This window comes from Lonchura striata, chromosome 12, assembly GCF_050655825.1.
Source record: "Lonchura striata isolate lonStrDom1 chromosome 12, ASM5065582v1, whole genome shotgun sequence".
Lineage (NCBI taxonomy): Eukaryota > Metazoa > Chordata > Aves > Passeriformes > Estrildidae > Lonchura > Lonchura striata.
This window is the reverse complement of record NC_140714.1, coordinates 12,936,746-12,964,385: the sequence shown is the minus strand read 5'-3', so window position 1 is coordinate 12,964,385 and position 27,640 is coordinate 12,936,746. Positions and strand designations below refer to the sequence as shown.

General features: G+C 37.1%; 1 protein-coding gene across 18 annotated transcripts in view; it reads right to left on the bottom strand.

Annotated features, from left to right (window-relative positions):
* ERC2 (ELKS/RAB6-interacting/CAST family member 2) overlaps positions 1 to 27,640 on the bottom strand; it is a 413,687-nt gene that overhangs the window by 215,293 nt on the left and 170,754 nt on the right. For all 18 annotated transcript variants that reach the window (XR_014958159.1, XR_014958156.1, XR_002465646.4 and 15 more), the window contains one exon: positions 22,121 to 22,256. Coding sequence is in view for 1 of the 18 variants with exons in the window: in XM_021532844.4 (XP_021388519.1) it covers positions 22,121 to 22,256 (136 nt within the window). In the remaining 17 variants the exon portion in view is untranslated. The remainder of the gene's footprint in view (positions 1 to 22,120; positions 22,257 to 27,640) is intronic.

The window sequence follows — 27,640 nt, the reverse complement described above, 5'->3', positions numbered from 1 at the left end:
AGACTGAAAGAATTAGAGTCTATCAACTTCAAGAAGAGAAAACTAAGGAACACAATATGCATTTGCACTTACAGGCTATCACAGGGGGTGAGGGAAGTCAATTTATTATGGCCAGTGTGGATAAGACAAGAAATAACTGCCTGAAATTACAGAAAAAGAGACTAATGTAAGAGAGAATTTTTTTTCATACCTGTGGACTATGAATAATAAACAAAGTTTACTATATATTTCACTAAAACCAAGACAAACATCTAAGGAACAGTGGTGTAATTGATACTCAGCACTATGGATGCACTAAAAGATACTCTCTGGTCCCTTCTGGACTTGTTTTCTATGAAATTGCAATTTAAAATGTATATAAAGCCAGTTTATCTTATTTCCTAGTATGAAATGTACAAAAGAATCGCTAGACAAAACACTCCAGACCTGCCAAAAATAATTTTAGAAGAATCTACTCTTCCAGTTAAGAAAGGCAAACAAAGCCATCTGCAATGAGGAAAGGCAGATTTTCAAGCAGGACTTTTCACCTTGGAAAATACACTACTGAAAAAGAAGCAAGAGACTATAAAATGCTATGGAAAAGGTGAACTGGGAACTATTGTTCACTGTTTCTGACAACTGAAGAATTATGGGCACCTAAGGACATTACTAGGCAACAGGCTAAAAAACCACATAAAAGGCAAAACCCTGAATATGACATTTTACATTGTTACAACTCAAGGATCTGGGGTGGTTGTCAGCCCCAAAATGAGTGCTCAAAAGTTTTAAATGCTTTATTGATTCTAAGTCCTTTGGCTCCTAAACACGGCAATGTAGGTGCTATTTCCAGCTCAGAAGGTCCCTAAAGCGACCTGAGACAGGATACTGAGGAAAAAACACTCTGCCTAATCTTTTTTTATGCACCAATTCATGGATTATTTTACTTTTTTTTTTTTTTCTGCTGATCAGGACAAAAAGAAAATTAAGTAGACATATCTCTTATCTGATCCAGTTGTTATGCTGATGATTCCTTCTTAGAAAACAGGGGATAGCTGTTATGCAGCATTACAGAATGAGTTTCCAAGCTGTGGGGACTGATCAGAAAAACTGCAGATGTTAATTAAAATTACTGCTGTGCATGGCTTGGAGTCTAAGAGTCATTCTGGGGTAATATCTAAATTCGCTCAGGATTGTGACACAGGTTACATTAATTTGGCCTCAGAGCCTTAGTAATGTAATGTATGATCAGGTTTAAAAATGTATAAAGAAAAAACCCACAAATAAAATCCCCAAAACCACTCTGGGTAAAAAGTCCTTAGAGAAATGCAGAAACATACATATCTAAAAGAAAATTTTCAGTCAATTTTTGTATGGAGAGAAGAAAACACTTTTGGCGAGACCATTACCAATCTTAATCAACTTAAGTTTCCAAAACAGAAAAATAAAAGTCAAATCCCTTTATGTTTCTACCTAAAATCAAGAAAGTCTATCAAAGAGTTAATGATAGTAAATAGAATCAAAGTACAAAAAGCACTTTAGTTTCATGAAAAAAATTTAAGAAACGATAGAAAATATTATACATTTAAAAGGACTCATAAGTATGGAGAGTAAGGTGGCTGGTACTGAACACCAACAGGCACAACAGGAGCTGGACATTTGTGGTCTCCCCACTAACCTGAAGAATGACATGTCTCCTACCCTTCAGGAAAACTTCACTTCTCAGTGGCCAACTTTGTCTATAAATCAAGTTGTTTATAGAAACGTGTATTAGTTGCTTAAATACAGCTGTGAGTAGACAGATAAGGCCCGACAGATCCTCTTGGTCCTCTGGTATTCAGTAATGTGGATAGAAGTGCCCTACTGTAAATCACAGCATGTTACACTAATGCAATGCACATTTTTCCCTGACAACACTGGAATTTAAAATGTATATATACCATATCATTACATACATTATTACTTACTGAAGTGTAATGATCGTATGAAAATCTCAGGAAACCATTTTTCTCCAAAAGACTCTGTACCACAGCTCAGATGACTCACAAAACAGAGTCATTTGAGCTGCCATTTTGGATTCCTTCCTTAGAAAGTAAGACACCAGCTGGATTGATTATGGGCCTTGATGTCTAGAGTTTATTCTGGGATTTTACAAGCAATTGGTGATTTACATTGGTTTTTTCATGTTCAGGATATGGCTGTGGGGGCTGGGGAAGAAAAACAGAAAATTACATCAATTCTTCTTGAGGTATGAAAGTGTAAGGCTTTTGTTCAGATTTAAAAGTTTAAAGAAAAAAATTTTAAAGCTCTGTGAAAACTAAATTGAATCTCTTAAAAAGATTCAATCATAATATTTCCAGTTTTTTCCTGCAGTCACAGATTTTCTAAAACATTTTCATATATAATTCCATAGTGTTTTGGAAAGTAGTATGCTCAAAGGTATAAAACTTAAATTTATTATATAAATCTTCTACTACCTAAGTCTGAAGTAATTGAGCAACAGACTCAATGCATCCATGGAGCAGTTAAAGCACATCCTCCTTATTTAGGCATTAAACTTCTCTAGAAGTTCTGGGACAGGGCAGTACCATGCACCTCCATTTCACTTTTGCAGCCAAAGAACACCTTCCCTACATATTCCAGTCCTTCTCCACATTTATTGCTTTTGCCTGATACTTTCCCTGCCTTCAACCAGTATCAACTTTAGTGTCCTACAGAAAGAAATGGATAATTTTTTCAGTCTTGAGGTCATTCTACAAACCATAGTTTTCCTGAATTTCATTTAAAAATTAATTTCACCTTTCTTAGAGGCTATGAATTCTCAACAATTATTTGCGTGCAGATTTTCCCCAAATGCTGTATAAGAATACCATTCCTTCTAAATAAGTTTTACTGATGCTTCTGTTGTCACCAGATATTTTTTCATGTTAACATATTTCCAAGATGTTTATGTTTTGCATAATTAAAGGACCAATGAAATCAGTGTGTTGTTCTTTCATTTTAAAGGGAAAATTGCAGTGGATTCAAACATAGCTCAGTTAAGGCTAAGGTCCAAGTGTGTGCTCACTGAGAGCAGGAGATGCTTAATTCTTTAGTTATAAGAGTTTCCTTGTTTGAGTTGACTGTCTTTAAAAGATTTATACATGCTTATTTTTTTTAACTTAAGGCACATTTTGGCTGTATGTGAAATGGGTCTCCTGACTGTGACTCCTGAGCCACATCTATAGTGGATAGGTCAACTAAAGTTCTCATGACCGGGTTTCATTACACAACTGATAACAGTGCTTTGCAGCTGGATAATCTGAATCCCTGGTTGGCAAGGAAGAGAACCAGTTAAAATGATGAGATTGATTTATATGCTAGTTCCATGGATAAAGTAGATGTATTCAGAGAACCCCTAGAGATGGAGTAATTTCCTATTTGGTAAACAAAATCAAGACCCCATCTTCTACCTCCTCACTTTTGATATTCCAAGTTGTAAGTCTTGTGGCTCTCATACATATATTTTTTTGGTCCAAAAGTTTTCAAATTAAGGAATCCAGTCAGGTCTGGTATACAGTCTCAGTCACTCTACAGACAAACATCTATTTCCTTTCTAACATACTATTTCAGCTTTTATTAATAAGTACAATGGGAAGAAGTACACACAATGTTCTTCAATCCCAGCACAATTTATTAGATCAGCTTATGATATATGAAGTGGGAATTCATAATGTCATTTCTGTTCCTTCTATTCAGCTGCTGACTAAGTACACTGCACAGAATGCAGCCCGCCATCAAAAGATGCAGGTTTGTAGTGGGGCCCTAACTATTGCTTCTCAAAGAAACAGACATTTTCATTGTTTACAGTAAGTTAAAAAATAAATTAATTTTAGAATTCTCTATGTTGGTAGCCTGATATTTTGTATAACTCCCATGTATTTCTAGTATTCCATCTCTCCAGAAACTTTTATGCCACTTCCCCCAAGACTACAGAATGACAATGTCTGGCTCTTGTTTCCTGGGCAGTTTTCAGGGAGTGCCCTCACTGATGAAATGCCTGTGAACAGGACCAAACTGTCCAAACACCCAAAGTGTCAGCACAAGAGTGCAGAAGCTTTTCACATGTTTAAGAATCTACATAAAAGCCACATGCAGACAGAACCTTCTCTCTGCTGCATGTCCCTGGAGAAAAGAATGCTGTGAAGAACATAAAATAAGGGTGGAATACAATTTTTTAACACACATTCTTCAGCATCAACATGACATCCAGAAGAAAAACCTGCAACATTTTCATGGAAAGAAATAACTGCACATCCCACAGGTAAAAAGCTTTACCCAGCCATATTCCTGCTGCTTAAAAATTGCACACATCTCACAATGAAAAATTAATCTAGAAAATAAAAGAGAGAGTCACATCAAAGGGAACATAATTCCAGCTGTTTTATTCTTAGTTATAACAGAAACCTACTTGGACATTCTGCACACATCTCCAAAATAAAATAAAACAACAAAACAGTTGGGAGGAAGTCTACACTAATCTACAGAGTTTTCAGCCACACACATTTAGCATGAAAGAGTCTCTACCCCTAACTTGTTTCAGTTACTGACTTACCACGGGAAGAGAACACAAAAGTAGCTGCACTCTGATGCATTCAGGACACAGTTCTTGCTTCCCAATTAGGACAAGGCTGCTTATGCAGCATTAAGAGGAACAAAATCTCTTTCTCCCTCCCTGCAATTCCTGACACACTTTTCAAGGAGCTTTGTTTTCTAGTTCCTCCCCTATTACCCACAGGTTCCTGTTGCCATATTTTACTGTGGAAAAGGTGCTTTTCCAATTTCTGTTTAAAGAACTGAAGGTAAATTGTTGCTTATGAAATAGTAGAGTTCCAAGATGAATAACAAAACTAATATAAATTCGCATTTCTTCAACTGAGTATGTACAGTTTTGGGGAACTCTTTGACAGAGTAACTAACTTCAATCTTCTTTGAAGATGAAAATAATTTTGCCATCTGAAAGTAAGTGAAAGATGTTCAAAATTTATAATATTTTAGATAAACATTTGATAGTTCAGCTGAGGATACTAAGTTGTTTCAATTACAAAGTCAACATAAAAAAAAACAAAACTATTGTGTACATATGTCACCATACTGTCAGGTCTGAAACTATTTTTTCCAGATAATTCCTTCACAATACACACAATAAAATTTTGGAAAACTAAGTTTTCAAAGTTAACCTTAAGCTCAGCTGTTTTGAGCTGTAATATTTGGCTAAGGTTATATGTGAAGTTTTCAAAAGTGTAATTCAAAAACTGGCCGAACTCTGCAAACTTCACAAACACTACCCACCCCCTTTCTTTTCTTTTTTTAAATGACAACCTGAGTGTAACCAGAAAAATTTCTAGGCCAAAGGAAAGCTTAAAGCATGATCAGTTTTGTAACCTTATAAATGGGGCCACAAACATAACCCCTTAATAATGTGAAGAATAATATGTTTTTGATTTGACCATACAATGTAAGAAAAAATAATGGGATCGGAATTCAATAGTCTTAACTTCCCAAATCCCATATGGTGTGTTTATCATTTACCATATGTGTAGTGTCTGATGTGCATATAAAGACCATGGATTTGAGACACTTCTCAGATCAGCAGCTTGAACATATCGTATCCCACAGCTTCATGAGATCCAAATGAGATGCAGAACAGGCACCATTTACTACACAGGCGTGTCTGTCTTCATGGAAAGTGGTATTTACATGACCAGATTTAAGAGATACTTGTTAATAAGTGATAAAAAGAAACAAAACTGTATCTTTTTCTTAAACCATTTGTTGGTTTGGATGTCTTAATTATGTCATTTCATAATCTGAAACACACACAAGGAAGGCTAAGTATCTATCACTTCCACTAAAAAATATTCCCAAAAGGAACATGAGGACATCTTATCATTTAAGGTGCAATGTTTTTGTTCAAATTCTGCTGTAATACAAAATGAGAGACAAAACCTTCTGAGTTCTCCCTTCTCATCTCCTTATGCATAGACAGTAAAAAGGCTTTTACTGGGTATAGAGATTCCTATCAATTAAGACTCAAAAACAGAAAAGCAGCTCTGGAAAAAAAGTGTAAAGACACAAAAAAAAAGGGAAAAATGAAAATCAGAGTTGTGAAACTTGGCTTTTATGGAATGTATGGTTCATCCAAATCTTTTCTTTGGCTTTGGTTCACATACCAAATGTTTCTTTGACTTCTGGGCTTGAAGAAAGCCAAAACTCCAAGTGAAACATTGCCAAATCCAACATATTTTTGCAGGTTTAAGGTCAAAACCATGCAAACCCACAGAATTCCTCCTACCATTATAAATCAGCCTAAGTTTGCCAAAATGTTCTTTTTTTTAAGAAAACCTTTTTCGCTAAACTTTTCCCAATAACATTTAAAAGTTTAGCCATCAGTACTGCATTTAGTAACATGATTACATAGCTTCATATCACGTCTTTCTTATTCTATAACAATTGTCATTTTTGTTTTAACTTTCTCTTATGGGGTTTGTTTTTAAACACTATCCATGTCCTGAGTTTGCAAGGAAGCACAACTGAAGGCAATCCTTGGTCTTCAAGTTGATGATGCTTTATTTCTTTAAACTATTCACTGTTTTCCAGGCATTTTAAAAATACTACAAAGTCTCAATGCATATTCCTATGGGACTTCTGAAAAATATAATGACTTGTAAACTTATGAGGAGGAATGACTTAATTTTTTGGAAAAGCATTTGGTTTCTTTACTAACATACTATGCTGGTAAATTAGTTGGTCAAATGCCCACTAATTCTACTTTTTAAAAACAATTTTTCTTGATTTGTCCAATAAGGCTATCACATGTGGAGGTATTTTTCCAAAACTTAAATGGAACTCCTTTTAGAAAGATATGTCACATTAGTCACCCTCCAGTTCTTAGGCAAGTTAGAAATTCACATATTTCACCTTAAATTTTCAAGAAGGTTAACATGAAAAGTGCTTGGTATTGAGAGGAACTTGGCCTGACTACAAGCTCACCCTACATTTGACAAAGTTTTAACTTGATGGTACCTTTCAACCTGAATGATCTTCTGATCCTATGATGACAGCATTGTTCATTTTAGTAACTGTTGCACAGTGTATTCTGCTGCCACCTGACTCAGAGCTACATCTTCCAATAGTTTGCCTGTAAAGAGGAGGTCTAGAAGCAGAACCCACCAAGTTCTTTTTCTCTGAACACCAGAACAAGAAATATCTTTCATTTTTTTGACCTCATGACCCCATTTTCTGAAAGCCCTCTTTATATGCCTTGATTATCTTTGGCTCTAGAGATTCTCTGGCTGGCTTCCGCCTTCTGACACATTTGAAAACGACCAGTCCGAGTGCATTTCATTACTTATTCCTCATTGTTCTTCATGCATTTCATGACCTGCCTATTTGTGCTTTTGTTACTTGCCAGGTTTTATGATTCTGGTTTTTTCAACTAGACATATTTCAGTTTTGAGAAAGTTTGTTTTGTTGTTTTTTTTTTTTGTTAGCTTCCTTTATCCTGCTGTTTAATTGTGCTAGTTTCCGTTTGGTCTTATTAAAGCAGTTTATGATAGGTGGTATCCATTTCCTCTGAGCCAATATAATTTTCTTTAAATAGCCTTCATGATGCCTGTAAAGATTTTATTCCTTTAACTGTCTTTTTTAAACATTTTTTGACATCTAACAGCAATATGGATACTGAATGTGACTAAGACTAAAAGTCTGAAAAAATGCATGTTCCCTAAAGTAGATTTCCATTGGTTCATACTTCAAATATTAATCCTGTGAAGTAGAGATACTTTTCAGAAACACACACGCACTTCTACACTAACAGTAGTACACATTATTTGTAAATTTCATTCTGGATTCAGCCTATTGCTGACATATTCATATTATGACTAGATTTTGTTCAATTACATTAAAAAAAGGTAGTGGAAAAGTGGTTTTTTTCCCCTTGGGAATACATATTCAGTGCTAAATATCTCAAACTTCCATGCAAATACTGAGCTGTTTTTCAGTATCCTAACATTTCAAAAACATTTACTCACTCACTGTATTACTGATTACACTTTCCTTTAAAGCACAAATGCTATAGTTCCATTCTGCCTGATTTACTGGCTTTCAGTCACTACTTGAAACATCTGGCCACCTGTTTTATACTGGAGAACTAATTTGGGGAACAATAAACTTGAGGGGGAAAAAAATTAAGAAAACAGATGACAAAACAAAACACAAAACCTATCAGACATACCAGGACCTTCAGAACCTTGCTAGATAACACAGGTTTATACTTACTTTATCCATATCTTAAAGGACAAATGAAGAAATGGTCCCTGCACATATGGTAAAACCTGTGGAGCAGAATTTAATACCTGTGCACCAAAGAGATTTCTAGACTACCCATTAAAACTACTTCTTCCTTCCTCAGAACGTTCATGTAGCAATACTAATCCAATACCTCTTCATTGTGAAACAAATATACTACATAGTAACACTTAAATTATTTAAAATGTTTTAACTTAATGATTATTACTCAACTATTTTTTTTTTAATTAAAATACTGGTTTTATGTAAAATGTTCCCATTTTGATCTTGAGGATTTTGATTTGTATTTGAGTGATGCTTCCAACTGATGTGAAACTCAGGGGTACAGGATATTTCTGGCAGGCTCTGCTTGTGAAAATACTAAGAGTGGAGACAGAGCAAAGGATGTACAGAGGCTCCAGAAATGCTTTGACTTTCAGCACTTTTTCCTTACAGACTGAAGAATTCCTATTCTTATTTTTATTTGGATTTTTTTAGGTTTCTGTGTGAAATAAGTAGGTCAAACCAACTGTAAGGTGAAGGACACTGTGTACATAATATAAGTGTAAGTTTACCACCTCCATGCCCATCCCTGGGCAGAGGTCAGCCCTTGGTTGACAAAATTTGATCTCCTGAATGGACATGTGGATACCTGGCAGCCTCTGGTCCCACCTCCTGGAGTTCCATCCATCACCAGGGCTGTGAGCTGGCGTTGGTGTCGGCATCCAGCACTGCCTGCACAGAGACCCGGTGGGACTGCGCCCACCCTGAGGCTCAGCCAGGCCTGGCTGCCTCGTGCCTCGGTCCCCGAGGGACAGCTGCTCCCTGAGCCGCGGCCTGACCGCCTGTGTCCCCTCTCCACGGGACCCTGCTCCCTCAGCAGCTGCCCCGGGCTCCTTGGTGTGCCAGGGGATCCTCGGTGGCAGCCTCAGAGCCCAGCTGCCCCACGCCCTGAGCTGTGTCCCTGCCACCATGCTGCCCCGCTCCCCTGGGCTGTGTCCCTGCCACCATGCTGCCCCACGCCCTGAGCTGTGTCCCTGCCACCATGCTGCCCCACGCCCCTGAGCTGTGTCCCTGCCACCATGCTGCCCGAGCTCCTGAGCTGTGTCCCTGCCACCATGCTGCCCCACGCCCTGAGCTGTGTCCCTGCCACCATGCTGCCCTGAGCTCCTGGGCTGTGTCCCTGCCACCATGCTGCCCCGAGCTCCTGAGCTGTGTCCCTGCCACCATGCTGTCCCGCTCCCCTGGGCTGTGTCCCTGCCACCATGCTGCCCCACGCCCTGAGCTGTGTCCCTGCCACCATGCTGTCCGAGCTCCTGAGCTGTGTCCCTGCCACCATGCTGCCCCACGCCCTGAGCTGTGTCCCTGCCACCATGCTGCCCCGCGCCCTGAGCTGTGTCCCTGCCACCATGCTGCCCCACGCCCTGAGCTGTGTCCCTGCCACCATGCTGCCCCGCGCCCTGAGCTGTGTCCCTGCCACCATGCTGCCCCGAGCCCCTGAGCTGTGTCCCTGCCACCATGCTGCCCCGAGCCCCTGAGCTGTGTCCCTGCCACCATGCTGCCCCGAGCCCCTGAGCTGTGTCCCTGCCACCATGCTGCCCCGCTCCCCTGGGCTGTGTCCCTGCCACCATGCTGCCCCGCGCCCTGAGCTGTGTCCCTGCCACCATGCTGCCCCGCTCCCCTGGGCTGTGTCCCTGCCACCATGCTGCCCCGAGCACCTGAGCTGTGTCCCTGCCACCATGCTGCCCCACGCCCTGAGCTGTGTCCCTGCCACCATGCTGCCCCGCTCCCCTGGGCTGTGTCCCTGCCACCATGCTGCCCCGCTCCCCTGGGCTGTGTCCCTGCCACCATGCTGTCCTGCTCCCCTGGGCTGTGTCCCTGCCACCATGCTGCCCCGCACCCTTGGGCTGTGTCCCTGCCACCATGCTGCCCCGCTCCCCTGAGCTGTGTCCCTGCCACCATGCTGCCCCGCTCCCCTGGGCTGTGTCCCTGCCACCATGCTGCCCCGAGCCCCTGAGCTGTGTCCCTGCCACCATGCTGCCCCGAGCCCCTGAGCTGTGTCCCTGCCACCATGCTGCCCCGGCTCTGGAGAGGCCCCTGGAGAGCTCACTTGGCCCCATGGCCAAGGGCTGACTCCACAGCCAGCCCTGCCAGAGGCAGGGGGAAGGACACTGCTGTTGGCAGCGCCACTGGCCCCGATGGCACCTCCCTGCCCTGTCTCAGCCCTGTGCCTCTGTCCAGCTCAGCCCCTGTCCACTCCCACCCCACTGCTGTCCCTGGAGAACCCCCAAGCCCAGCTGCAGCTTCCTCACTGTCAGCACCAGCACCAGAACGTGAACAGTCCCTGCTGCTCCTGCTATGACAGGCAGAGTGCTACTGCAGGGTAACTCTGCACTGGAAGTGGCAGAAATAAATGTTCTTCAAAAATCTTCACAGACAGCACAAAGGACAGGGAAATCACTATTTGTGGAATCATCCAGGACAACAATTACATGAAACTTTCCCTTTTAAGAAACATTTTCAGGATGCAAGATACATTATTATTATCACTTGACCGTCCAGTGGGTAATTTGTGTTTTAATTTAACAGGCACTTCACACACATTTCAATTACAGAATTACACAATCCCAAATATGCTGAGTTGGAAGGGACCCATAAGTTTCTCTCAATCCTGGTCCTGCACAGAACCATCACCAAGAATCACAGTGTGTTCCTGAGAGCATTGTCCAAACACCTCTTGAGTTCTGATAGCTTTGGGGCTCTGACTGCTGCCCTGGGGAGCCTGTTCAGCTCCCAGCCAAGAAGAACCTTTCTCTAATTTTCAACCTAAACCTTCCCTGACACAACTTCAGGCCATTCCCTCACATCCTGTCACTGTTCACCAGAAGAGATCAATTAGATAAGAAAAGAATGCAATTTGCAGTTCAAAATTGGAATAGAGCATCAACAATACACAAGTTAGTTTAGTTAGCCAGCTAAGAATAGCTTTTAATTCATATCTAACAGAATGGATTTAGGATACCTTCATCCAGGTATCCAGTTAATGTGTTCACAGCAAAGGTTTCAATGCAGGAATCTACCAGGTGATGTTTTATATGGTAGATTTCTAGTATTCTTGAGATGCACTTCAAACTGAGAAAAAAGAGACCAAAGAGGAGTCCATGTTATCCTCCTTATAACATTAATTATTTTAGTACTAGTTGCTAGTTATCCTGCTTATAACACTATTTTAGTGTTTATCAGCTTCATAAGAAAAAAGTTAACAAAGCCATCATGAATAAAGGATCAAAGCCTATGCTGAAAGCACAAGAGCCAGACAGCAACCTCTGAGCAATCTTTTCTAATGTCTGTATTAACAGAAATAATTATATTTGCTAGGACTTGGCAGCCAAATGTTCTTATAAAAGAACACCCAGACAGAAAAGCCAATTTTGACAAGCCTTACAGCTGAAGGACTTTCTCACAAATTACAATTCCCATCAACAGATCAGATGTAAATGATGAATGACAATGGACTGTTTCCATTTTTACTTGAGATCTGCTTTCTCAATGACCTTTTAAGTTTATTTTTTGTCTGTACAGGGTTTTTTAATTATTTTTTCTTCATGTGAGAAATCTTTGTCAGACAAGGCAGTGGCAAAAACTGCATTAACATTAGTACAGCCAGGAATTCACCCCATATGCAGGAACACACAAAATTCTTTCTTCAAAATGAAGAGAATATAGCACTCATGTGACACACTATTCACATTGTTATAATGTCCCTTTGAAGTTAAAAAAAAACAAAGCCACAAACACCTGGCTTTTATCTCTGAAATAACTTCTAGATGGCTAAATTATGGTAGTTCTCAATATGACAAAGGTATGTGACAGCTAAAGAGGAGGTGTAAAATGCTTCTTTCATTCTGCCAATATGCAATTCTGAAAAGAAATGTTACTACCTGATGCCAAAAAATAGTGCTCAATAAAACTTTACTCCACTGAAGAACAAATGCATTAGAAAAAACATTTCTAATTCATGTCAATAAAATATCATAGAAATACAAAGAACGACTCAAAACGTAAAAGGCAATATGAAAAATTCTCTATTCTGTGCATAGTTGTGATCTTTCAAATTCAAAGATAACATTTTATAGTTCATTTACATTGGACTAATATTTTAAAATAAATTCATTTTTTCCCTATTTACAATTTTAAAGTTGTCATAGAAAAATAGCTCTAATTCTATTAAGACATTTATTCAGTGAAAAGATTGGTATTCAACAATATCCCAAACCTGTCAAGCTTTCTCCAAGGTGTTTGTAGAGGAGTCTTTGTCAGATGCAGAAAGCTAAACAGACTTTCCCAAGGAAAAGGAGAAATGGAAAAATATAAACAGAAGTGATGGATCAAAGAAATGCTTGTTAAGCACCCTTGCTGTAACTTAAAAGAAGAGCCTTCTATAAAATTTAATATATTGCACTACAGTGTTTGTTGTTGAATTATCTGATTATCCTGACAATTCTGCTTAAAAAGACAGTTGCCTCTAAACTGCAAACATCAGTACTCTTCTGTTTCTTCATGTGCAGCTATTATTCACCATCCTCTGAGAATCAAGACAGTATTAAATTGCAAACCAATATGGTGTGTTGTTTCCCTTGTCTTTCCTATCCTAAACACAAACTTTTGATCACTCACTGGACCAAAAACTATACCAACTTCACCTGCACTAAGTACCTCAGTCAGTAACAATTCATTAGCAACAATTTTATTATCATGAGTAAAATATCACAAGTAACAGTTCAGACGAGTAAAGGGAATATTGGATAGATAAAGTCTGTGCTCCTTAATGGTTCCATCACCCATCTGGGACACTTTGCACACAAACTTTATTTCTTATGCCTGACTTTCATTCAATATATTGCTTAAAAGTCTGTTCTTCAAGATATCTGAGATCTATTAATTAAACATGTTTTGTCAAGTTCAGAAGTTATTAATTCAACACCATTTTTTTCTTTTATTTTTTACCTTACAGTGATATTTGTCCCTGGATTTTTTTCTACTGAAAGAGAGATTTTTCATCTCTCACAAAAAAGCTTCTTAGAGTAAAAATGGGGTTACAATAAATAATAATAATTTCCAAGGTAGGACAAGACTATATATAAAGGTGTATTGCCTTCCTTCTCTTTCCAGTCTGTACACAAGAGAGTCTCTGAGTAATAATGTATAAAGCTATTACTGAATATTCATAATGAGAGATAAGTATAAATCTGGTTCATTAACAACCAACCAAAACCAGTTCTACTTAGACTTACCCAAGCAGAACTTTGTTGCTGACCAGATATATTAATACCAGACTTCAAAATTATCTACGCAGAGTGACAAACAGCAGAAGCAGCTCTCACTGGCTACTAAGCAGGTAAATACAAAACCAAATGATGGAACTAGGTAGAAATCTGAGCTTGATGCAAACCACAAGAAGGTTTTTGAAAAGCTTTTTATATTTTCATCCAGCCTATCAAGTTTTCAGCAAAAATGTTATAGCTTGTGGATAAGCTACAAATATAAGGAAGTATGTGGAGGGAGTTTGCACAGAAGTTAGGTAACTGGTTAAACTTTTAGAACATATTTACCTTTTTTGCTTCTTTATATATAGGAAAACAGCTTTCACTATATATGTGTAGGTAACTTTTTAGACAATGCTTAAATTGGAAAATCTATGCTAATACTAATTGCTATTACCCTTATTTTATATTACAGGGTTAAACATCCTATATTCATCTTATATTGAAAGCAGCTACACAAATAGGGTCAGACATTTTATTGCAATTTCACTTTGTAGAATTTCAATCTAAATCATTGCTTTTGTCATCGATTATAATTTATGTCACATAGAGTGTTTAAATACATAATTTAGTAACATATTAGATGAGCTGTAACTCAATGTAAAAGCTAAAAATGAGCTATATGTGGAATGCTATATTGGACAGTCATGTGCTGAAATACTAACATCTAATATAATGAGGTTATTGATGTAGAGTTGACATATAACTTGATTTGCAGATGCCCTACTGACTAACCTTTTGCAACTATATCTCAGTGTAAACCTGTGGTAATTATTGCTGGGTAGGGAGAGTTGGTTTAACTGAACTATTTCTTTTGATGCATGTGAATGTAATTGCCCCCTGGAGACTACAGAAGTCCTGCATGTGCGAGTTATTACATATTGAGGGGGAGAAAATAAAGTTGTATCACATTAAATTTTTTGTGTTTCCTATTGTTGCAGTTTTTTTTTTTTCCGACAACAACATTCCCTCCCAGTGCCTTGCCATATTTGCCCTTTTCAACTAGCAAAACATATTAAACCACATAGTAGAAATAACTGATTTAATTTAAACATAAAATACTTGTCAATAGCTACAGTTCACAGATTTCTAAGTAACTGCAAATCAGGAAGTCCAGGTTTTAATCCTGGGTAAGTAAAGGGAAATTCAAATTACATAGACAATACTGAAAAAACATTAAGTTTCTGATTTAACTGTAAAAACTGGGGAAGATGAGAAAGTCAGTATTCAGACTGTTTGATATGGGATGCCTTACAAGTCTTTGTAATAATGCAGAAAGTGTATTAAAAATTATACATAATATTCTATTATACTGTGTGCTTGCATAAACCCCCAAAATCAATAGATTGTGATATTTCTAAGAATAAAAATTATGTTATTTTATACTTACACATATAATGGAATACACTAGTCAAAAGAAAGGTTATGATAACTGCAGAGAACAGTTTTTGCTGATAATGCTTTGCCCACTAGATGTTTTTTCATATTATGTGGTTAGATCAACATAGCACAGAACACTGCAGGACTTCTGTCAACCCACCACTTCTCACAACTCACAAATTATGACAAAGAAAAAAGAAAGTTAAAAGGCTCTGATTCTAGTAGAAATTGGTGTGCAAGTGAGATTTTCATTTATTGTCTACAGGGACATTTTATAACAGGAGTGGTTTTGGCTTCTGGGGATTACACTGCACAATGAAAACAAATGTCAAAGTAAATCCCTCCAAAAAACCCACTTCTGGTATTGATCCTCAGACCTACCAATCAACCTTCCTGCCCTCTGTACATTCTCAAGTACCATTCTTCATCTGAAACCTTTTAGAAATATTTTCTTCAACATAATCTTAAACTACTGGCTGAAGTTCAACACACGTTTCAGCAACACATATGGAATTTATCCACAGCATAAGGAACTTCCACAGGCCAAGGAAGGAAAATTCCTACCTGTCCATCCATGTTTACAATCTGAATTTATATTTATATTATGTTGGAAATCTGAAGATAAGTACACTAGCTGTGTCTTCAATAGTCTTACATGTGTTTGAGTGGATTATCCTGAGATTTGTAAGTATGCATTTCTAATCTGGTAATCATTTTTTAATACCTTGCACTACAGCACTACAGGTTTACTCATTTTTTTTCTAATGCCTACTCTCCACTATTACGCTTGTGGGGATTTCATAGATTCATTATTAATTAGTATAGAAAATACTCTTGTTAAATGTCTATTAAAAATGTGTGTTCAGCCACACAAAAATAACCACTTCAACCATGCAATTCCCACCTTTTTCCTAGATATTTACAAGATTAAAAAAAAGTTCCCTGAATTGTGTGAAGCTTATAATATGCTATACATTTTGCTGAGGGCTGGACATTTTTGAGCCTGTACTTAGTCCTGCAATCTACCTTGACAAAGTCCATCTACAATTAGAAAAGCAGAGAAATGCCAAAGGGGTTACCCATGAACACACCACCACTGCTCACGATTGTGCACTCTGCTGAATTCTCTCCATTTTTCAGTACGTAACTCTTGCTTTGCAAGGGTGAAACTAACTGATATGTTCATGAACACTAATTTTCTTACAAATTAACTGAACTTCAGCTTAATCACTCAAATATAAAATGTTACAGTCCCCAAAGCAACTGTAGTTTAAAACATACATACAATAAGAGCATACAATACCATATGCTAGTTTTAAGTCATTAAAAGGAAGATAATTATGAAGATTGTATCAATAATAAAATATTATTATTATTGTATCAATAATAAAATATTGACTTTCACATTTTTAATACGTTCATTCATTTACTTAATAGACTATATTGACAGAACTTAGCCAAAAATATATCAAAAATTGCTTACTTGCACTTGAAATTAACTCACTTGTTAAACAGTATTTGCATCGACTTGAACAAATATACTCATTCGGAAAAAGAAACCAAACAATTTAGTGCAAAACTTTGGAAACAAAGTTTTTTGCTGAAATTATTTCTGTATGGACTGCAATAGTAAAGAGAGCCTCTAGAACATAAGATGATCACAGTCTTGAATCTTAAATTCAGATGCTTCAGTACACTTCTGTTTTAATCATAGAAAAGTTTTAGTAAAATTAAGCTTTTAACTCATTACAACCATAGTATAAATTAATCTCCATTCTGCATTTTTCCCAAACAAGACCATGGGTACTTTTAAGGGAGAACTTAATTCTCATTATTGCTTACCCCACCTTTTGAATTTGTCACTGAACTGGCTCCAACAAACATCTTACACAACAACTGAAGGACTTGATGTAGCTGACTCTTATCCAGACTTACAAAAAAAAAAACAAAACCAGCTTTTGTTTCAAAATATTCATATCTGATAGCAGATATCTTAGGGAGAAGGAAGACATTCACAAGCATTGCAGGGCATATATCTTATCTTCCTCTTATCTCTGAGCATATTTCAATAGTCTATCTACAGTATATCTCATCTGTGTGTTCTGATTGCTCATATTATTAAAAAAGAAAAATCAAGAGAGGTCACCTCATTCCCCACATCGTCTGCCCACAACAGAATGATAGGTACCCAACAATTCTACACATCAAAGCTAGACCACAACTTACAATTCACACATGCACGTAGTGGAAATCACAGGAGTGGTATAAACAGGTAAAATCCCTATCTTACTTCTGTCTGCCCCCCACCAAAATTACCAGCCTTTCAAAGACAGAAACATACAGAATGCTGAGAATTATTAAACACTGAGAATTATTAAAGCTGTCCAGAAAGGTATTGGTCCACCTTAGGACAGATTCTTAAATTAGAATTTATTTTAAATACAATAGCTCATGATTTTAACCTCTTAAAAGGTTGCGTTTTGTCACTGCATATGAATTTCAGCACTACTAATACAAAGCTGTGTGTTTATGCAATGAATTCTCTCCTGCCTTGTGTCAGCTCCATACACTAATGCCTGTCTGCATAGCAGTCAGGACTGCTTCCTCTGTCTCTGAACTGATTACACTGCTCTGTTCATTCTTGTTTGCAAGACTTCATCTCACTCCCTAGCTTCCTCTTTTTATTTATATTATAGTATCAAAGTTTTTGAGACAACGCAGTAGGAAATACACTGCATTAAGAGAAGTCATAGCAAATTCATAGCAAAGTCAGATATACCCCTTGTTTAGGCCATGTACATACAGAAATGTGCAATGTCTTGGGTACATTTCTGTATTTTTAGAGCTATTATGGAATTGAGGATTATATGGTAAAGCACACAGTGACAAATAAAGAAACAAATCCAGGGTTAAGGATTCATGCTGACTAGCTGTGAAACCTCTTGGGAGCTATTTTCAGTGATTAAGACATCACAGATATTCACATGGCAAGAATCAGAAAGCAGTAATATTAGCTAGCCAGTTTTTTTATCTCTTTTGACAGGACTTCCTCCTGATCATGTTTTATTCATTACCCAAGACTAAATTTCCAGCCAGTACAGAGCTATTGGAAAACTGGAACTCTTGCCTTGCCTCACTACATCCCATGAAAAAGCATGACTGACAAGCTGAACTCTGCTGAAAAAGTGAGGTATTTACACCTGGAAAATGTACATGTGTACACAATCTGTTCTACAGTACTGCAGGCATAAACCATTGATCAAGCTGCCTCTGTATGATATTTGAAATCAATGAGAACTACACATTGTCTCACTCAAAAACAATTTTGTTAGTGAAATATCTCTTTTCCGCATGTGGATTTCCAGCCAAAGAAAACCCAAGCTACCTCAAAGAGAATTGTGACAAATTACCCAAGCATTTAAAACATAAGGAGAGTCAAGAACTTTGCCAGCAGATGAACTGGAAGAAAGGGGGGAAACACCCAGAAGCTGCAGATTAGGGCAGAATAGGGTATTAAACTTATTAAACTTTTTTTCAGGTTCATTCCTGCACTGTTTTTTGTGACACATATATATTGGACAGTTTGCATAACATTTCAAAAAAGAAGTGTTTCTAGACTTAGATGACTTATTTCTATATTACATTTACGAAAAGCATAGTCAGACAGAAGTGTACATTCAAGTCCCTTTGAGGCCATGAGACACATGGGAATATTCTTAGTGCACCATCTTATTGCTTACTCTAGAGAAAAAAAGACTTAGTTTTTATTACAGCAGATTTGAAAATCAGAATCAAAACCAAATGCATTTAAGTTCTCAATGTGATGCAAATGTTTCCTTTCCAAATTCTACTGAGGTACCAGCAGTACTGAAAGAAACATGTTCCTCACAAGAATCAAGAAAATATTAATCTCAGGGAATAAACAAGTCTCATATCTCTAAGGTTTCAAGATCCTGTAGAGACTTGAAGAATTATGCACAAATCTATAACATGGTGTCTGTATATTTCTTAGCTCAGTGTTTCTCAAATGCTTATCATTTGTAAGACAGACCAAAAAAAGAGGGAAAAAATGAAGGCATGTCAGATACACCAATCTCAAAAAAATTCATGATAAAGTGTTCAAGGTCCAGCTCTCCTGCTGTGATGCTGTGTGTAATATATGACCATCATGTCTGGCAAGATTTGCACAGGTCTGCCCTTGATTTGTGTTAGGAAAAAACAGAAAACCTCACAACTATTCTTCATTCCCAAGAATTAATCTGGCTTCCTGATGTTTCCAATTTTACAGTGATCCAAAGAACCCCCCCAAAACCACACCTGAAGCATCACTCACAATTACAGGTGATAGCTGCAGGAGACAAAAGTGAATTCCCTCCGCAGGCAGCCCAGAGCCCTTCCAGCACAGCAGTGGCCCTGGAGTGCTGTGAGATGGGGCCACCAGAGACTCAAACTTGCCCTGCAAGCACCAACACTGGCACATGAACCAGCTCTGAGAGGCTTTTACCTGAAATGACTGGGCAGTGTCCCAGTGCACATGGTGCCACAAGGCTCAGGAGCTATCTCCTACCATTGAAGCTTCCAAGAAGCTACAAGCCTTCTGAACCTCCCTGGGTGAGCTGTGCAGAAAGAACTTGATCACCTCACTTTGCCCTGGGCAGCCCCTGGATGGTCCATGGACAACCCTACTCACATTCTTATTTCATCTTTTCCACTAGTTCTGCAAAAGGGATCAAGACTTGGCTGCAGTAAATGTAATTTGACCAGTCTGACTGCTCTTCAATTCTCAGCTGAGCTTATCACAGCCAGCCAACAGCCAGCTTATCACAGCTAGCCAACAAATACAGTCATTACATCAGGCCAGAGAATTTTAGGATACACTTTTCCCCTAACAGCTCAATACATCATTCACAAATGTAACAAATACACTGCAGACACAAGCACTGTGTGTTATAAATGCATATAAATACAGAGTGTTTCCACTAAAAGCAGCAGAAGTTATTATGAGCAGTAAGAAGAGGTGGTCAGGTCCCTATGGTTTACTAAGATGTTAAAAAAACATTTATTGAAACACAAGCTAATACTGTTTTTAATTACCAGATGCATAGTACTCCTAGAATTTTTTTCTAAGTATATCATGTATGTCACAGCATTTGTCTCCCCAAAAATGCTGCTTCGTTTAAATCCTTAGATCACTGCTGCTACTTTTTACAAACTCCATGAAGGAAGAAAGGTTTTCTTAAAAAAATTGTGAAAAAAAAAATTCTTTCTATACCAAGGCTAATTGACTGGAGCTTTAGAATTTGTTTGGCTTTTCAACAAGTCAATCACCTGCTTATCAGATTTATATAACAAGACTTGATGCTCTCACCTAGCATTTGTAATTACCTTACACATATAAAACAAATAAACTGTACCAGTGAAAAACTTTAAACAAAAATACTTTCCTATCAGCAGAATAAATGTACATCAGTCATGTCACCTGCACTGTGACATGACTATTCAATGTCAGGGTATTTATTTGCAAGATTCACTATGGTGTTTTTGTAGAGCAAAAAAACCTCGCAAAATCTTGCAATCCCAGGGCAACTCAAGCTTCCACACACTCTTCAGTGTTAAGAAATGCTTGAGAAGAAATAAGCCAAGGAAATTAGAAGTCTTTGACAGAGGAAATACAACAACCATTTGTAGCAGCAAACTGATAAGAGCAGCTGATTGCCTGTATGGCAGAGAAGTCAGGATCATCCCTACCACAAATCAGACAACCAAGGCTCCCTTTCTCCTGTGGCTCCTGCAGCTACTGTGAATGTAATATATTACCTAATATATACATTACTGAAAGTAATATGTTGAAGGACATATTTTTAAAATATTGGCATTTTAAGGCACAATAACAAGCAATATCTGTTCTTGGTTAACTGGTTTTAACAAACTGTTCTTATAGTGTATTGATGCTTTACAGGAAGTGAATGGAACAGAATTATGCACCAGACAGGTATTTTATTTCTAAATTCAAGCCATTCAGCCACACCACCTTCATTTGATAGACCCAACCTCATGTCAAGTAGAAACCTCCAAGTACAGCAGTTACATCAAGGATCCTGAGAATGGTTTCTACTCTCCAGTCATCACCCTGCAGTAATATTTCCAAAATAATACTGAAAAATAAGCTCAATTTATTCTCTTTACTGAACCACTATAATTACAAGTAGCTGCTCAACCCTGACATTTTATTTTGATATACCATATTGGCAGACCAAATCCTTCACAAGTTTTTATTGCTCTATCCTGTGCACTGGAATGCATGGTGATGCAATCAGTATGTAATGACCAAGGCTGTAAAGTAAACGTAGCACTGCACAGATGCATAAATAATGTATCATTTCCTGAACCTGATTCTGACATAAAGCTTCACCAACACAAGCCTAGAGAGAGATGTGGTGTTAATTTTTCCATTTTGCATATAGGAACACATGAGAAATACAACCATGTGAAGTATGAGAGGGTCAAATTCCATCCACTGGAAATTTTCCAGAAACACATTATATTAACCAGATCAAGGCAAAATTGATATTTTGCACTGTAAATTGCCTATAAACACTGGGCATGGAGACATTGATGTTGTCAACAGAAATCAGCACTTCTCTTCGTGGTTTTTCACACTCTGATCTCAGAGAATACTTTTTAAGTCAAGCATCAAATTTGTGGCCTTGAATACAAGTTCCCTGGTATGTAATGTATCACTTAAATAGATCAGTTTAAGAACATTCATTTCTCAACCACCAAAATCAGTAACTTTCAAACTGCAGAAATTCTCCATGAATAAGGCTCAAAGTCTATCTGGAATATAGAAAAGATCTATCTACTTGAACCTTTTCTTTCAAACTGTCAGAAAAAACAGTTGCTGATGCAACTGGGCAGAGGTCTTCAAATTCTATTGGTTCCATCTTTACCCTAAATAGTAAATATTTCATGAATACAACTGAGGTGAGCAGTGCATCCTCTGGCAGAAAAGGAAGGAACTATCAGCTCTTTGTGTGAACAGATTCATTACACATTCTGGAACTGAAGTGTATTTTCTTAGGTAGCTTTAAAAAAATGAAAAATAAACTCACTTGTAAATGCTGAGAGTTGTCAGTCATGTTGTCCTCTCGCCTACGAACTTCTTCCAACAACTGTGCATTCTTCTTTTTCTCCAATTGCTGATTGTGCTTCAGATTGGCAACCTTCTTGTTCTGGTCCTTCATGTGTCTAAGAATTGCACACACACACCCATTAGTGTTAATGACTGCAACCACTTCTGCAATAGACTTTAATTGTGTGACTACAACACAGGACATCGATTCTCCAACAGATACAAGTTTTCCAAGCATCAGCTGTAACAAAAAAACCTTCATTTTGTTTGCAAGATGGCATAGCAAAACAGCTTTCAATTACAGAGTGGTAGAGAAATTATTTGGGCTTACAAGATTTCCCCCTTTTTATGATTTCCTCACAAAAACACATACATATTCTGAGCTCTGTGCAGAAAAATTGTTGAAAGACACACACTGCATTCAGGAACAATTTTAATAGGTGCTTCAAGTATTAATTTCAAAGGAAGCAGAAGGTGACAATGATGACTAATGTACATTGTGAAATTATATTTTTTAAAACCTGGACTACAAATGCAGTGTTTAGGTGGGTTAAAGTGTGATGGAGTAGGTCAGGTCATAATATACCATGAAGAATAAATGATGCCTTTTCAAATAGCTTTGTACATGACAAAAACATTTCTATCATTTTTTATAATGGGACTTCTTTCTAAAAAAGATAATCAACAAACCAATTTATGAGCCATTCCTAAGGAAATGAAACAATCTTTGCCACCCTTACGTGTTTTCTTTTGTTAAGACTGTATTAATAAAAAATAATTAATTGTTTCAATTTTAATTATCTTTTCTTGTGGATGTTATTCATTAAGTTACCAGAAGCATTTCTGAGACTAAGCATACACCTTTTTAAGAAAGAAGGCAAACTAATTTTGTCTGTCAGGTGATGAAAACATATCCTTGCAGTAATACTTCCTACCTGCTTGAATTCTTAGATATTATTTTCCAGACTTTCTTTGACATGGAGGAATTTGCTCTCTTTTATCTATAAAAAAATAAAAGTCACGTGCAAATTCCTAATGAGATCTACTCACTAATCCTTTTGTGGCAAATGAAGAGAATATTATTCAATGCCCAAAAGGATCACTGAAAATCCCTCATTCGCTTCCACATCAGAAGCAGTAAAAAAAGTTTTAGAATACATTTCTTGCACATATTTTATTATGCTAAAGAAACTGGGTCATTCAATACTTACTTGTATCACTGGTTTCTTTGTACTACCAGTGTTTTTTTCATTATTTATTAATGATCAAAAATTAACAATTAATTTGAAATCAATAAATGTGCCATGGTATTAAAAATTCCTAAAAGACACTTCATGTAAAAGTTTGTAAGTATAGCACATTAGAGAAAATCCAATCAATTATAACTAAAAAAAATGTTGTAAACTTGCCCAGGAAAAAAAAGCATGGACAATTAGTTCACATAAGTAATTTGCTTGCAGCTCCAAGTTAAAATCAGCTCCCTGTCATGAGTCTGCCTCATAATTGTAAGTTCAGACTTATTCAGCATAAAACCCAAATTAATATTGGGAAAAAACCACTTCCACAACTTCATATATAAATGTATTTGGCAGAAATTTTGGTGGTGCAATATGGCTTTGTGCTGTTAAAACATAAATTGGTTTTCAATCTCATGTTGAGTAAATGATAAATTGATTTACATTTAATCTCTTTAAGAATTTCTATTTTATGCCAACACTAGCTACTTCTTTCATCACCCATGCCTGACACAACTTCCCATTTCAGCTTCTCTAATACCACACTGAAAAGTAGAACATGGCAAAGCTGCAAAGGAAAAACATCTGGTGCCTGTGATAGGCAAAATCTTGAAGAGAAGGAATTAAAAGAAAGCTCTGTCATAGACTCTCTTTATGCCACAACTGGCTACATACCTATGGAAATGAACAGAAAATGCTACAGTTAAAAAGCCCAGCTGAGGATTTTTCTTTAGGCCTGTATTAAAAACACCGGGGGAGTACAATGCAGAAAGTACAAAAACATATATCAAATACAATCCTTGGTCCAGTAGAATTTTTGAGTTGCTTGCTCAAAATTGTTTTCATGTGGCTCTACTGTTTCTAAAATGCTTTTGAATAAAATAGAAGTTTAGGATAAGTAAAAAATATGCATGAGAAATAGAAGAATATTTGGGAACTGTACAAAATCACCATAAAATATATGCCTTGACCACTGAGGACATGTAACAAAATATTCACATAGATTACTAGCAACAATGCTGATATGACAGTTATGTCTACATTACTCTTTATCATGTGGAATTCATTTCATTTTTTCCACTACACTGCTTGAATTTAAAGCTCTAAGACCACAAAACTCATTAGACAGAATAAAATAAATAAAAGACTACTGTTTAAGACACATCTTTGAAATCTGAAGTGTACATTTTAGGGGTCTGCTCAGTAGAATTCCTCTTACCATCACAAGTTAATAATTTCCTGCTTATGTAGCATTTTCTGATAGTGTAATTGCCTCAGAGAAGGAAGATGAAACACAACTCTCTCATTGTCCACATTCTTACAGCTCATTTTGAAGTCAGGCATCTATTCTCTTTTAGGGTTAAATTTATTATTATTATTTATCTATTCTCTTTTAGGTTAATTCTTTAACCTCTGAGCCAGACATTACAGTCATCCCAAGCTAATTAAAACCCACCACTCTGCTGCATGTGTGATTTTACAAACTTCACAGAACTGGAAAGCCAGGCTACAAACCAGTTCTGAAGCACTCAAGCCCACAGTACACTGAAATAATGCCAATACTATACTTGGCTTAAAGAAATTATGTTCTGAGTTCATAAACATTTAAGAAACAAAGCAGACTAAAAAAAAAAAGCAGAGATGACTAACTCTCTGCACAGATGCTTAATCTTAACCAAACATTAAGAAGTGGGATTAATGACAGTTTTTCAGATAATAAAGTTACATTCGTTTGTATTTCTATGGCTAATGCCAGTTAGCAACTGTTAGCAGCTTAGAAACAAAAAAAATTCAGAGTGAAACTAAACTGTCTTGAAAACAGAGCTAGAATATAAACATAGCTTGAATAGTGTAAAATAAATTTTAAGAAAATTAAAGGTAAATTAGTTCTGTTCTGGAATTACAAATTAAAGGATGATATCTCCTTGGCATCTCTTGACTCTTTTGATAATTCAGTATCAGAGGTATGAGGATATGCAGTATCCAGCAAACACCCCATGCCATATAAATACAAGATATCAATAATATAGGCAGATAATAAAGAAGAGATGAACATCAGGAAACAGAAAAATTTCTATAATCTTATTCTTTTAGTACACTAGACATTCACTCCTAAAGAAGAGAAAAAGATAATAAAAAGTAACATAACTTCTATAATATAAAACAACATAACTTCTAGAGCTACCTTACTACTCATTAAGTTCTCTGATATTTTTATACCTAGATTAAGCCATTGCTCTTAACTGAATATGCTACTCCATAAAAATCAGCCTCTTCCTGCATCTTTCTGACTTGGGATAATTTTTTATAATCTTTCTCAATACACAGAATGCTCCACAGTAATCAATTTGCACCTCAGCTGGGCACTAGACTTAAAATCAGGTATCTAAATGACAGCAATGCCAAAACCCTGTTTTTCTCAGCATCCAACAATTTTTTGAGGAAAGTGGCCTCAGAATGCCAGCACTGGAGTCAACAGACTGCATTAACTCTGACTTCTGTGCTGCTGAAGAACCATCCTCTATGACTGCTAAATATTTAGATACTTAGTGTATCACAGATCCAAGCACAACAGGAAAAGACAAAACATCCTCAAAGAGCCCTTTAGCTTTATCTTTCCAAAGGACTTAGAGCCCATCAATCTTCCTGAGCAAACAGCAAGATGCCCTTACCTCAAATAAACTTTTCATTCTAGTTAATCTTTGAACTGCAATGTCTTTGTAGCAAACAGACCTCAGTGCCATGGAGGAGCAGCAGAAATGTAACCAGCAAAACAGTGGCACCACTTAGTTTCTGCTGGTATGAATGGGACTCTAATGACTACACTTTAACCATGTTTGGGGCTTCTTCTTGTTCTGGAGTAGCACAAATTGATCTCTCAGTCTAACTACAGGACATTTATTTCTTCAAATTGGTTCAAATTTTTAAGACAAATATTAAACACTAAGTTTCTGCATATACGTGAGTAGCATTCAGATTTTATTTTACAGTATTTTACAGTAGTGTGTGTTGTCTAACCTCCAATGCTTTTATCACTGATAGATATAGAAAATCACACTATTTCATTAAATTCCCTGCTTTAATTAGCCACCTGGGTACCTTGGCCACAAAGCTGGTAATGTCAGCCAAAAATAAGTGTTACATGTTAGTATAGCCTTTACTCTATTTCATAAAAGTTTTTTCCCCCAAAGCATCCAAAAAATGCAGACATGCAAAATACTCCCAAGAGCAAAATCTGTAACATTTTCTAAAGGAATATGTCTCTGCAATAATTTTAATCACTTTAAACAGCATTGCAATGAGACCAGCTGTCTGCAAGTCAGTCAAAAAATTCTGCAGTGTGTTAGGAAATTGTGCTCCTCAGCAAATAAAAGATAAAAAACTAGAGTGCAAAGAATGTTTTCAGGGAAACAATCAAAAAAAAATCAACTCATCAACTCCAAACCAAACCAACCAGATCTATTTTATGAAATACGATTTAGTCAAAACAATTAATCAATTAATCTACATAAAATAAGAAAATGTCAAAATGTGGTTTAAAATTCAATGTAGTACCCTTAAATAAACAAACATCGCCCAATGTTCTAGGCAAGCACTGGGCAGAATATTACCATCATCATTACTTGAAATTTTTATCTCTTTCTCCTTTATAAACAGTCCACACTTTTACAAAGAATTCATGTATGTGATCAATGAAACAAATCTTAAGATTTTACTGAGCACTCTGGGTCCCAGCCTAGTCATGCAGAAGACCTGATCCTGTAAATCCCAACCATGTGAATGTCCATTCCAAATTACATTACTCCAGTAAGACTCAGTAGAAATATTCCTAGCAGTTCAGTTCTCACTGCCTAAAGAATGAGAGTCTAGACAGGTGCTTCACTGAGTCATGACTAAACCAGCATAAGGGTAATGCTTCAAAATTCAGGTCTCATTTCATTGAAATGCAAAAAGGTAGAATTTTATTAAGATATGAGCAAGTTCAGTGTCGTTTCTGGCATTTTCATGGAATATAAATGCATTTTCTACTATCTATCTATAAACCTGAAAAACAAAGCTGGTTGTGACTTTGAGAGACTAAAATCAGCACAAGAGACATTAAGAGGGGTACTGAGAAACACATTCCTGACACAAACAAGGACACTGTTTATTCACTTACAGCCCAGAGACGGATTTTTCTGTAGGAAATAGATATTATCAGGATAAGAAAACCTCTACTTGTGACAGGCTGAATTTTTAATATAAGAAAAAAACAAATCTCTAAC